This window comes from Sycon ciliatum, chromosome 3 (genome assembly GCF_964019385.1).
Source record: "Sycon ciliatum chromosome 3, ocSycCili1.1, whole genome shotgun sequence".
NCBI lineage: Eukaryota > Metazoa > Porifera > Calcarea > Leucosolenida > Sycettidae > Sycon > Sycon ciliatum.
In genome coordinates, this window is record NC_088645.1 from 42,980,831 (window position 1) to 42,993,715 (window position 12,885).

The 12,885-nt window shown below is 49.6% G+C and overlaps 1 protein-coding gene across 1 annotated transcript in view; it reads right to left on the reverse strand.

Annotated features, from left to right (window-relative positions):
• Window positions 1–6,964, reverse strand: part of LOC135813111 (uncharacterized) — a 13,247-nt gene extending 6,283 nt beyond the window's left edge. Inside the window, exons 1-2 of the mRNA XM_065326329.1 lie at window positions 6,413–6,964; window positions 2,019–2,066 (exon numbers count right to left, since the gene is read on the reverse strand). Coding sequence (XP_065182401.1) covers window positions 2,019–2,066; window positions 6,413–6,671 — 307 coding nt within the window. The 5' untranslated portion in view covers window positions 6,672–6,964. The remainder of the gene's footprint in view (window positions 1–2,018; window positions 2,067–6,412) is intronic.
• Between the last annotated feature and the right edge of the window lie 5,921 nt (window positions 6,965–12,885).

The window sequence follows — 12,885 nt, forward strand, 5'->3', positions numbered from 1 at the left end:
GGATCGCAGCTGCTTTAGACCTGCTCAGCGTACACCGTGTGATGAAATTCCCACTTTATTAGAGTCTGCTCCGCTCTTCCCTGCAATCAAGTACAGTGAAACCCGTCTAAGACGACTGCTCAAGGGACCTTCAAAATGTCGTCTTGTAATACTGTAAAAGCAGAACATTTTGGTGGTGTAATATTTTCGGTATTCTCCAAAAATCGGCAGTTTGGTGGCAGTTTTCCAGGTAAGTGTACTAGTACTACATGTATACAGTACAGGTTCACCGTTCTGTCCCCCGTGAATTCCGCGATTCCGCGGATTGCAGAATTTCCGCAGAATCCAGTAGTGTCCCGCAGAATTCAGAAAATCCCGCGGAATATTGCAGAAAAGAGAGAAAAACTGTTTTTTCTGGATACTTTTGATGTACGTCACAGCCAAACCAACCAGCTTGTGACTTTTAAAATCAACTTGCACGGTACATTTTGGAGCTTTCAATTTTTTGGACCAGGATTTCACACAATTTCGGTTCAGAATTTATAGGGACAACAAACTTCGGTGGTGTTGCAGAAATTCAATCTATTTTTACGCTTATTTCCCTTGCAGAATTACCGCAGAATTTGGAAAGATTTGCAGAATTAGCGCAGAATTTACTGTTTTCAGCCGCGGAATTCTGCACGGAATTTCTGATATTCTGCCGCGGAATTCACGGGGGACAGACCGTTGTACCAAAATTTTCGGTGCGTTTTATTTTCGGTAAAAATTGTCGGCACCGAAGTTACCGAAAAAAAACACCCCCGAAAATGTCTGCTTTACAGTAGGTGTATTTCTACAAAGACGTACATACTCACTATTGGTATTTCCCACTCGTTCCCCTTGGTAATGAGAGCCACCCACGTATAGAAGAGCGCATGCTCCAGTGGATCTCTAGTCTTGTCTTGAGTTGTTATTGTCCTGTTCTCCTTTGCACTCTTGTCTACTCTCTTGTCAAATACGTATTCCATAATCCAATACTATAAAACCTCTGTGTTCTGGTGTGAGGGGACTTCGTTTAGCCGGGAGCTAACAGTCTCCGTTACCAGGTGGTCTCCCTATCCAGGGTCATTTGACTGGAAATAGCACTCCTCGTTCCTGGTCTCAGTGGTCTTCTAGGACAGGTGGTCGCCTTATCCGAGTGGTTGCCTTGACAGGTTTTACTGTATAGGTATACAGGAGATCCTGCCGCATTGTTCTCTCAACGACATTTCTTAACAACCAGTCCCTTTTGAGAAGGAGAGTAGCAGTGCAATACGGAACCTACCTACAGTCGTGGACATACCGTATTTCCGCGCATATAAAGCCATGGCGTTATAAGTGAACAAAATTCAATGTGGAGGAAGTTGCATTTGGCGTTAATTAAAGGTGAGTTCAATTCTTTCAGTGAACGTACAGTAGCGGTGATTCTCTCTGCATGTACCCATCCCCACTGTCACATGCCATACCGCCACCGCACCTTCACACAAGTTTCCATGCCACCTTGTACACAATAGCCTGAATAGGTTCACATTTTGAAATTTTCAGGGAAATTGAAGTACATGGATGCTGGACATGAACGTGCAACGGCACCGTACGAGTACTTGAAGTTCATACTCTGCCGATTTTTGCATGTACGCGTCTCTCACTTTTATCGCCATGGCGTTAAAACCGAGGCTATTTTCTCCAAAAATTTGGTCCAAAACAGCGATGTTTCACCTATAACGCCATGGCGTTATATGCGCGGAAATCCGGTAGAAATCCGGTCACACGTCTAGCGGCCCCAGGGCGCTGGCCATGCAGCCGTGAGTAAGCGGTACACACATTTATTTATGCGCTGCAGTGCGCTGGTCACATCGGATCAACATGTGCACTGCATGCAACGTTCTGTACGCGCTGAGGGCGCCGGCCCCGTTCATTCGACCGGATTTCCATGTCCAAGACAGTAGTTCCTAACTTGTTTAGACAGACATGGCAAGGTATGGCATGGCATAGCAGCTCTGTAGAATGCAGGACGCTCTCACCTGATATGGCAAGCTCTTGGAGCTGTTCATTCTCCGAGTGAAGCTGCTCTGTGCAAACAACCCACACAGAACAATGCTGTTGAAACAGCAAGTATCTGTGTCGTTGAGAACAAACAGACTTCACACCACCAAACTGTCAAAGGTATCAAACATGCAGCACCGTGCCAGCGCAGTTGGTTACAGGCCCGCTGTGACTGGTCCGGGCGGTCACGTCATCATCGGACCAACTTTTTGGCGCATGTACGCTGCCGAGGAGGTGATGTTCACCTACCATATTATACACACACAAAATATGAATGACTGTGGCAGTATGACTGGGTCAATCATTATTACTTCCAGCGGTCCCGGGTAAAGCAGGCAAAGGAGGCTCGGGACAGGGGATATGCGCCTCGCCCTCACCATGTCAAGCTCAGGGAGTTGCAGCATCTGGGGAGGCAACTCAAGTTCACAGCACTCGGGGGGGGGGGGGGATTTCGCCTCCGGATTCGGAAGCGCTGTGTGGTTCGTGTAGAAAATGCACCTCCCAACCGCTGCCTTGACCCGCTGACCACACAGTCCAGGCCAGCAATGCCATACCACGGCCGGAGGCGGTGCGGGCGAAGGGCTATCTTTAAGGGGGGTCTGGGGGTTGTCCCCGCAGAATTTTTTTGGAATTTAGACGGCAAATCCTGCACTCTGGGCGACTCCCTGTAAAAAACATACATCGAAACTTTTTCTCCTCGGTTTTGGACGTTCCACGTGGACCGACTTTTTGGGAAGTTGGTACGGCCATGGCCGTACCGGCCGAACCAGTGGCGCCGGCCCTGCATACGCGAGAGTGTGTGCATCGGCATTGCCATACCAGGGCCGGAGGCCGCTCCCGCGGAGCGGCCGAAGGGCCATCTTTAACCCTTTCAGCCCTGACCGGAAAATCACCTCCCACTGGGCCAAAAATGGCAATTTTTGAAAATGCATATTCTGGTCCAAAATTGATTGGAGATGTTGGGTATGGACATATGCACTGTGAATCCAAAGAAATTTTGCAGGATTTCATTGTACGAGACTCGTAACACCATATTTAGATATGCGACTTTTGGCGATTTTTCCTCAAAATTCAATCAATTTAGGCAATTGACGACAAAGATCAGACAAGCAATGGCAAGCAGTGCTATAACTGGCCAGTGTTGACTTCAGAATGGAGAAATGTCATATAAACATGCTGGATATGATCCTGGTGTTCTACGGCAACCTAGACTAGAGTACAGCAACTCGTTTTATACCGCGCTTGCATCATATGCGACTTCGCGATCCAGAATGGGTCTTTCTTTTTCTTGGGCGTCTCGTAAAGCTTGAATCCTCCAGCAGCCCTACCTACTTCAAGACAAAACCATGTGATGGACAGTGAGGATGCCGAGTAACTGGAGTAGCAACCACAGCAACTGCATCAGCTATAATAGCAGCCGGTGCAGTGGCAGCGGTTGGCTCACTGTGCTCGGCGCATCCCAGGGTGATTCATCTCTGGCCACACGCGTACGTACGTACGCGGCACAGGTAAAGTTATATTGATGGAGAATGCAACACTGCTCATTCTCTGATTTAGACACTCACTGGCAAGACAATCCAGCTATGAAAATAGTCTGAAGCATTCCCTAAACAGCCGAGTGCATACTGCGTACCGGTGTACGTACGCATGAAAATTCAAGAAACAATCGGCTGCGCAATTTCTGATAGTGGTTCAAAATTGCACAATTGTTGACTATTCTGGATTATTCTGGATTCATATTAGATAGCAATCTCCATCCTGTAGGTGCCTGGCTATGTACTCAACATACAATACTTACATGTATGTACATCTCTATTGTGATCTGCATGTATGTCTGACCAGTACACTTGACTTCAAATTCAAATATTTTCAAAAATCTGACCTTCAAATTTGATCGCAGTTTTATTATTATTTATTATTTATTTCACCGTCCAATGGCAGAAGCCAATGCAAAGGAGGGGGCATTAGCCAGCCATGGCAAGAGAAGAAAAAAATGAAGGAAAGAAGATGATAATCGGAAGAAAATAATGCATCAGCGGGGTGAAATGTATCACTATGTTGACCATGGTGGAGAGCGGCGAGATAAGCCAGCAAAAGTTTAGTTGAGAAACTTCAGCAAACGGGCTCACGACAGACAGCTCCTGCTCAGAACACCATGCCTAGGTGTCAGAGACTTCAGCATCGCTTTCCAAATCTCTTTGGTCTCCAGCATCCCCTGCGTCCGAGTCAGCTGCGATCTTTTGAATAGCAGCAAATTCATAATCCTCAGAAAACGACTCCGACACAATTTCGCTGTCTCCAGAATCATCCTCAGAGTCATTACCCGCCTCACACTGCTTCACAGGACTCCTTCCATCGACACAGAGTAGTTGAGCTACTTACCTTACCGAGAAACAGCAGGGCAAGATGACGAAAACGAACTTTGAGCAAAACAATTTATTTGAACGATATGCCAAAATACGCACTTCAAACTCGATGCATGCTCGCGGCTGTTCTGCTGTGCAGACTGGCCACATACGCCGCGTACACGTCGATCAGGGCCTTCAGCCCACTGAGGAACAGTTCCAGGCCCCACTGATGTTGAGGCATCAGTACAAACGCGACGTACACTGCGGACGTATATATACGTCGTCAGTGGGGCAGGTGCACACGTCATGACGTATATATACGTCGACAGTGGTGAAAGGGTTAAGGGGGTCTGGGGGCCGTCCCCCAGAATTTTTTTGGAATTTAGACGGCAAATCCTGCACTCTGGGCGACTCCCTGTAAAAATCATACATCGAAACTTTTTCTCCTCGGTTTTGGACGTTCCACGTGGACCGAATTTTTTGGGAAGTTGGTACGGCCATGGCCGTACCGGCCGAACCAGTGGCGCCGGCCCTGCATACGCGAGAGTGTGTACATCGGCACTGCGTCATGGGCAACAGGAACGGCCAGACACTACGACTCCCTGCCCGAGGTCATTGAAACAAGAAGTCTCTACAGCACCTCCGGGTCCTGAAGGTCGGAATAGTTGACATTTACTGCGACTGCACCTCATTACCATGGTCAGCAATTTTACCTCTCCCATCCGGAAACAGCTGGGCAGAGTACCTCGGGGGGGGGGGGGGGGGGTTTGTCTGAATAAGCAAGTCTGTTACTCACTTTCAATCCGAAAACCAAAGCATCCCTACGTTTGGTCCCCCCCCCCCATCATATACACCCACCCACACAATAGGCACTGGCCATTTTGTACCGTCAGGCGAAATTACTGGTCAGTCGGCGTCACGCATTTTTCACAAAAATTTGCGTTTCACCTGCTGGGAGAGTATGCGTGTACTCGAGTCTCATCCTGAGCACGTTTTTTTCTTCTTTTTTTCAGCTCCAGTATAGCTGTATTTTTCATTGCAAAGCCGTCCTCGATTGTTGTGTTCGTTGTTCAAACGAAGTGGACATTCAATCATGAAGGCAGAGGACATAGGAGCCTGATTGGAGTTTCTCGTGGCATAGGACGGCCACACAGAGACACTTTGGGATTTTCTGAATATAAAATACCGTACGCACGATGCTGAGATCAATTTGTGCGATATCAAATTGTTTGTGATCTACCACATCGAGCAGAACGGGTCCAAACACAAGCTTACCGACGGTTAGGCTGCCGACCTGACTGGACAAATGATCCCTGGCTTCACCAGACGCCAGACGTCGGACACCATGTCCTTTGCCGCGACGTCCATCTCCAAAAAGAACTCCATCTTCGTCGTGAAAAGGCTTGAAATACTCAATATTCAACCGAGATTCGCGGTCTCACCCTTTCTCAGATCGAATCATTTTTTGTTGTAGCAGTTGCAGGGCAGATCCCCGCCACTACTTCAACAGAAGATGGCTCCAAAGCATGCCTGGAACAAACCATATCAAGGTTGCAAGCCACCCCTCTCAGCACTTTTTTTGAAGAAATTCGAAATTTCAATGGTGGAAGATATACTATGAAGAGAATTTCAAAAAGTATATTTCGCGGAGCGATCGCTCAACCTACGTCATTCAAACTTTGCAGGATGGTTCAGACGTACATGCTAGGCATGGAACCACAGAAGATGATATCATAGCTGACACACAGAGTCACACACACAGCAGATTCGTGTGCACAGATACTAAATTAGTGGACGTCGTCATCTTCTTCCCGCCGATCTCAAATGTACGATGACGTGCTATTTCGCCTGACGCATGCCTCTGCTGAATTGAAATGAACGGAGAAAGCCATTACCCTCTAAATGCGCATTATTTTGATTACTTCACACGGCACCACACGAACAGTAGGTGAGCGACAGATGGGAAAGAAATTTAGGTACAGGTACTAGTACTGCACAGTCACCGGTGACAACAAGAAACTTACTTGCTATGGCAAATAGGAAGCGCTCGAGGAAACTCGTGTCACACCGGACCACGCTGAGGAACTCCTGGCCGTCGCCTTCAATAATGGCCGTGAGCTCGCCGACAATGAACTTCCGCAGCGCCACTGGCTCGCATGCGCCCTCCAGGCGCTGCACGGCGCACTGCAGGCAAAGACTCGGGAGGCGAACACTGGGCAGGCACAGTGCGGGCGAGTGTGGCTGCTGGTGATGCTCCGGCACCGTCAGACCTTGTGCCGTCATGACCACTGTGCCGGCTGCTGTGCCGTCACTGACACTGATCTGCTGCCGGCCCTAGCTCGTCAGAGAAATCCAGCTGCATGTAGGTCCGAGGTATGATCCTTCCCCGTCCTACACTATAAGTATGAACAATAAAAAAACATCGCACACCAACATGGGCACGAAGACAGCTCACTGCCTAACCATGGGAGGATAAGATCTTCAACTCCTTCTTCGACAGGTCAAGTGTTTTTCTCGGGAGTTTTTTTGTTTGAAGTTTTATTTTACATCGCAAACCAAACGGGCATTGATGCCCAATATTAATTATTATGATGGCGATAGAATAAAAAGTGTAGCTCGATAAAGCTGCACTTGAGAAAATGAGAAACCAGTCAATAGGAAGTATTTGTACCGGTAATAGTGAGGTTTTGCATTCCGAAATTCGGCAAAAAGATTCGGCACGCGGGAGCGAGGTCGAAAATGCACACGAAGATTCGGAGTGTTTGTTCGGAAAAAGCTCACTTTGCCGAAAATATTTTTCGGATGCATTTTCTTGTAGAAGAGGGCTAGCGAGTGATTTATTCAAAGAGGTTTCTTATCTCGGCATCGCTTGGCAGGCGTCTTTGGCGACATAGCATCGTCAGCTACCTCTGATTGCTCCTCTCCACTGCCTGTCGACTCTCTTTCGCCTGGAGTGTTCTCACCGTCATCTGTGTGGCTGAAAAGACTATGGCGACACGCATAACATTTGACTTGGCCATGGAGTTGGTTTTTCTGAGGCGACTGAGGAGGCAGGTTTGGCCCTCGACTCTTTGGGCGATCAAAGTTCGTTGGAATAAGCAAGAAAAGGAGCACGGGACCGGACGTTGCTGATGCTGGGGCTCACGAAATGAAAACACATCATTTTCGACTTGCAAAACAAACGTTGGTGCGAAAATTCGACATTTTGATGTTCGACAAATGACCGAAGAACGCCGAACCGAAATTCGGAATGCAAAACCTCACTAATTACAAGTCAAGTTCGAACGAAGTAACAATCAGAGAGAAATAGGAAGATGAGGACATATGCCAGAGGGGAGTGCGAAGAGTAGTTGCTGAGCTCCTATCCTCCTCGATGGTTTTGTTGAGGCTAGGCTGTCCACAACTTCAGGCACAAGCCATGCAGCTACATGTTGGACGGGTCAAAGTTCAGTTCAAAAGGTCAACCTGCATACAGTAAAACCTGTGAAGGCGACCACTCGGATAAGGCGACCACCTGCCCCAGAAGACCGCTGCTACCATGACCGAGGGATGCTATTTCCAGCAGGGAGGCCTACACATACCATGCATACCGCGTAGGGCTCCCTGATTTCGAGTCAAATGACCCTGGATAAGGAGACCACCAGGCAATGGAGACCACATTTTGAATGTCCCTTGAGCGGTCGTCTTAGACAGGTTCCACTGTATTCATTCGCTATTCATTCTGATCTGTTCCTCAAGTGACGACGGGCAGCGCAGCGTAGGCATAGCTAGCTACACTAGCCTAGGCTACAGTCTACACTATACTACAAAAATGTAGTTGTACTACAGCTTTGTAGGCAGTGCTGCTGCCGTAGATCTACTCGAGCTTGCTCTGGATACAGACAAGAGTAAGCTGGTTCGCCCAGCAACTACAATAATTATTCATGATTGTACTTTGTACTAATTGTAGCGAAACAACGGTTTCTTTCTTCAACACTTCGCAGGCAGCGATCCTTCCTAGATGCGGCAATAATTCAGGCCCGGCGGAACCTCTCTCCCGGCGGAACCGGTCCGGTTGGTCAGGCCATGTCCGGATCAACTTTTAGGTCACCACGTGTGTTTACTGTGAGGACTCTGATCTGGAGGGCATATGGGTACATATGTATAATAATGTACCCACTGCGTCCACCTCCACACCTCCCATGGTCTCCTCTTCCTCCAACATGATGATCGAATGAATACTAGTACAAGGGTTATTGATTGAAGAAAAACAGTGAATACCTTTTTCAAAATTTCTGTAGATCTACCATTTGAATAAAAAAATCCAATAACTTTATCAAAGCTGTTGACTCACGCATACACACATACACACACACACACACACACAAGATAACAATGATACTCAGTACTTAGACTGCAGGAGTTGCAAAGAAAGTTAAATCAATGCAGCCTCCGCGTTTGCGAGGACAGCAGACTGATCATTGACGATGCGCATCCGCCGGGCACCGCGAAGGTAGGTAACACTGGCACGAAGGAGACCAAAACCAAGACGACAACGCAGCAACGCCATCACCATTGCGTATGGCTCTCCGGATTTCTCTGCAGACAGAGCAGCAATTCGCTTGAGAAGAGCGGAAGCAGCTCGACCGGCTCCACCTGTGGCTGAGAATACAACAGGTACAAAGGAGGCTCGCTCAACTTCTTGCACCCTCTGACCATACCTGCGACGCTTCTCGCGCTCATGGCTCTGGTAGCGAGCAGCGAGAGAAGAGGAACGGTTTGAAGGAGCGAATGGGTTAAACACCCGTACATCAGGATAAACGCGTTCAAACCGTCCTCCCCACACGCCACTCGCCGCCACATCCAGACGGGCTTGATCCTCGGTGGACGCCGTCCGGTAGCGGAAAAGCTCGCTGGTGACGGGTTGGAGATGAAGCTCTACTTCTACGCTGTGTGCCACCTTCTTCAGTTGGCCAGCGATAATGTCCCGTACCTCATTGTGGCGAAGCGTCGGGAAACCACCAGTGGGGCAAGAGAGAGCATGCTCAACAGAGAAGGTGGCACCACAGACACAAGTAGAAGGGAGCCGTGCCGGGTGCCAGCCATACCGCAATGCAAGACCATCGCGAAATTCACACTTCGACAAGCTGAACCCATGCCGACTGAGGGGGCGACACGTGAGCCAGCTGGACGCACCCGCCTCACTGCCAAGGTTGATGGAGTGCTGGAGGGCAGAGGAGGCTCGGGCGGTGAATTGGCGAAGGGCTTCCGTGGCAGCTGCCTTCACATCCTTGCGGTTAGAGGCCTTCAGGCTGGCGACCTCTGCCAAAGAGTCTCCCAGGTTAAAACTCTGGGTGAGGATGTTGGCAACCATAGGAGCAGTGATGGCACGCGATGATTGGTACTGGGCCGACAGAGAGGTGGGATCCAATATTCCTAGACCACCGTTCCGGCAGGGGAAGGAGAAAAGGGTGCGGAGCTCAGAGCTGATTTCCTGGCCTGTGAGAGCTGGGAGGAGCTTCGTGGCAATGACCCGCTCCAGTGAAGCAAGGCCAGCAGACGCACTTTCAAGTACCCGGCAGAGGAAAGACCTGCGGCTGGAGAGGCCTCGGGTGAAAGCAGAATAGGCTGCTTGTGGCTGAGGCAGGGCGGTTGATGTCAGTGATTCGACCTGCCCACACCAGTCCCGGGCTTTCTCGTGTACGTAGTCTTCGACAAACGCAGGTGTGCCTATGGCTGAACCCAGGTAGCGGTTGCCTGTGGCGGTGATGTGGATGCCTGTGCCGTCGAACAGCTGGACAGCTTCATCGTAGTCGTCAGGCTTCACCACGAGCACGGACTTTGCTGGGTTGAGGAAGTATCCGAAATCAGGCCCTCTGTCGTGCAGTTTGTCCCACCAGGTTCGGAGAGGAACGAGTCGGCCACCTGCGGACCAGGGAGTCGTACTCAAACTAGGGAGGTGACACGGCACAGAAATTCGTGTCACAGGGGTTGACTCGCACCCGTGACCCCTCGTTGTTTGGAATAGTTCAGTCCAGTCCAGTCCGAAAGGTCATACTCGGATCGACTACTGCCAAGCCTCTTATACGGGCAAAATAAACACAATTACGAGTGCAACCTCAACAGCACCGGCAGAAAAACGAGCAAAAAATGGCTGTGAAGACAGTCGAGAGAGCAAAAAATTAATGGCTGTGAAAACAGTCGAGAGAGCAAAAAAAGGCTGAGAGCAAAAATGGCTGTGAAAACAGTCTAGTACGGAGCCTCGGGAGGGAGCTTTAACCGATGCTGCTCATGGCAACCGCAAATCGGGCCGAGTCATTTGCATCTGAGGGCACGCGGTGCCGATGGCCTCGCAGACTGGCAACAGCCGCACGGATGAGGGCAAAGCTGAGCTTACATCGGATGTAGGACATTGTGGCAGCGTACGGCTCCTGCTTCTTGTCGGCGAGCATCGATGCCAGCCGAGCATAGAGTGCTGTCGCAGCTTTGCCATACCCTCCAGTGCAGGACAAGACAACTGGTGAGAAGGAGGCGTGCTCGACGTTGGTGATCCGTTCCTCGTAGCGGCGACGCTTCTCCTGCTCATGTCGCTTGTACACAGCGGGCAAGGCAAACTTGGCGTTGGTGGGGGCGTGGGGGTTGAAAACCCGGACATCAAAGTACGAACGCTCGTACCGACCTCCCCAGACTCCACTGGCACCGATGTCTAGGCGGGCGTTGTCTTCAGTTGAAGCTGACCGTAGCGTCATCCTCTCACCTGTCAGCGGCTCTAGCAGCGGTTCCACCACAACTTGGTGCGCAACTTCCTTCATGATGGATGCTGTGAGGTCGCGTACCTCGTTGTGGCGGAGGCTAGGGTAGCCGCCGGTTGAGCAGGAGAGAGCATGGGCCACGGTGAATGATTTACCACAGCTGCAAGCAGAGGGCAAACGCTTCAGAGGCCAGCCATATCGCAATGAAACCGCATCGTGAAATGCGCCCTTCGATAGCGTGAAGCCAAACATCTTCAGTGGTTTGCATGTCAGCCACGACGAGGCACCCTTCTCCGCCGCCAGCTCCCTGGACCGCTTTAAGTCCGAAGCGATGCTCTCTTCCACAGCGACTAGGGTCTCCTTCTCCCTTACGGAGTGGATCCTGCGCACCTTCGCCTTCTCTGCCTTCATGGTGTGGTGAACATCACCTAGGTCCGTGTTTTGCACGATGATCCGCTCCACCAATGGCTGCGTGATGGTCTTGGAGTCATCCAACTGGCTGGCGAGATCGCACGGGTTGATTAGACCCATGCCCCCTAGGCGACAAGGCAGAGCGAGGAGAGTGCGTGTGGTCTGATCAGGAGCGGGGTGTCCTGTGAGCGCTCGGATCGACTCGCCTTCTGTACTTCACCTCCAAGCGTGCCGCATGGGTGTCTAGTTTTTGAAATTATTGAGGCAGCACATTTCGTTTACAGCCCATGCACTCGCCAGTATTCTTTGAAAGACTACCATTATTTGTTTACCTCCTGCCATGTCCGAACTAATTGATAGCAGTGATGGCAACAGCAGCAGTTATGAGACGGCGTGTAGTGTTACGGTAACTGTTCAGAACTGTTCAGAGTCGTATCCTAGGTTAATCCGAATACTAAAAATTGACCCAAATTGCACATACATGTAGCACGAAGCTGGTTTTTGAAAATTGTAAGTCGTGTATCTGCCCCATTTCTTCTTTATGACTTGCACAATACACCAGTCTTCCTAAACAACACATTTCTAGCAGGGGTTAAGTACCATATAAGAGAAGTACAGCCAGTGATATTGACATGTTGAAATACTACAATTTTGACACAAATTACACTTAAGGAGGCTCCGAACAGTTGCGCAGCGCAGTGTAAAAAGGGCACCTCCGAAATCTGTTTTTTGCCGCGAGATTCAAAAAATGTTGTGTTCCATGCGGAAACAAGCTGTTGTTCAGAAAGAAGTTTTTTGATTTCTCTGTGCTCGCAGTTGTTCCAGGATGTAGTTCTACTCGTTGCAGGTTTCTGTAGCCGTGGCTGTTTCTACGCTGGAAAGAATCACTGGCCATGGCTAATGCAAAACAAAGGCAGTTCCTACGCTGCTTGATTTTTTTGTGAAAACTTTGTTGAAGCGGTACGATGTGGCCACGAAGAACAAATATATTATTACTGACGAAGAAGGGTGAGAAAAGCAGGTTGAAGTCAGTGAAGACATCGATGTCGAACGTAGTGATACTAGTACTGGTACTGGAATTTAGCATGGACTACCTAGTACCTGTGGAGCGTGAAGTGGCTGCCCACTCGCTGGTAAGTGGACCCACTTGCAGCTCCAGTCGCACGAGTACCGTTTGAAACTTTCTGTGGATCCTAGAGTATCCTGAGCTCAGTGGACGACGCATCTCAGAGCTGCTGAACTTGGGCTACTGTCCCTGTAGGAATGAGGTTCGTGTCAACCACTGTACTGCACTGATGGTGTAAGGAAAACGCTGGCCAGAAGCTTGTGTTCTGAACCAGGGACGAACTTCTAAA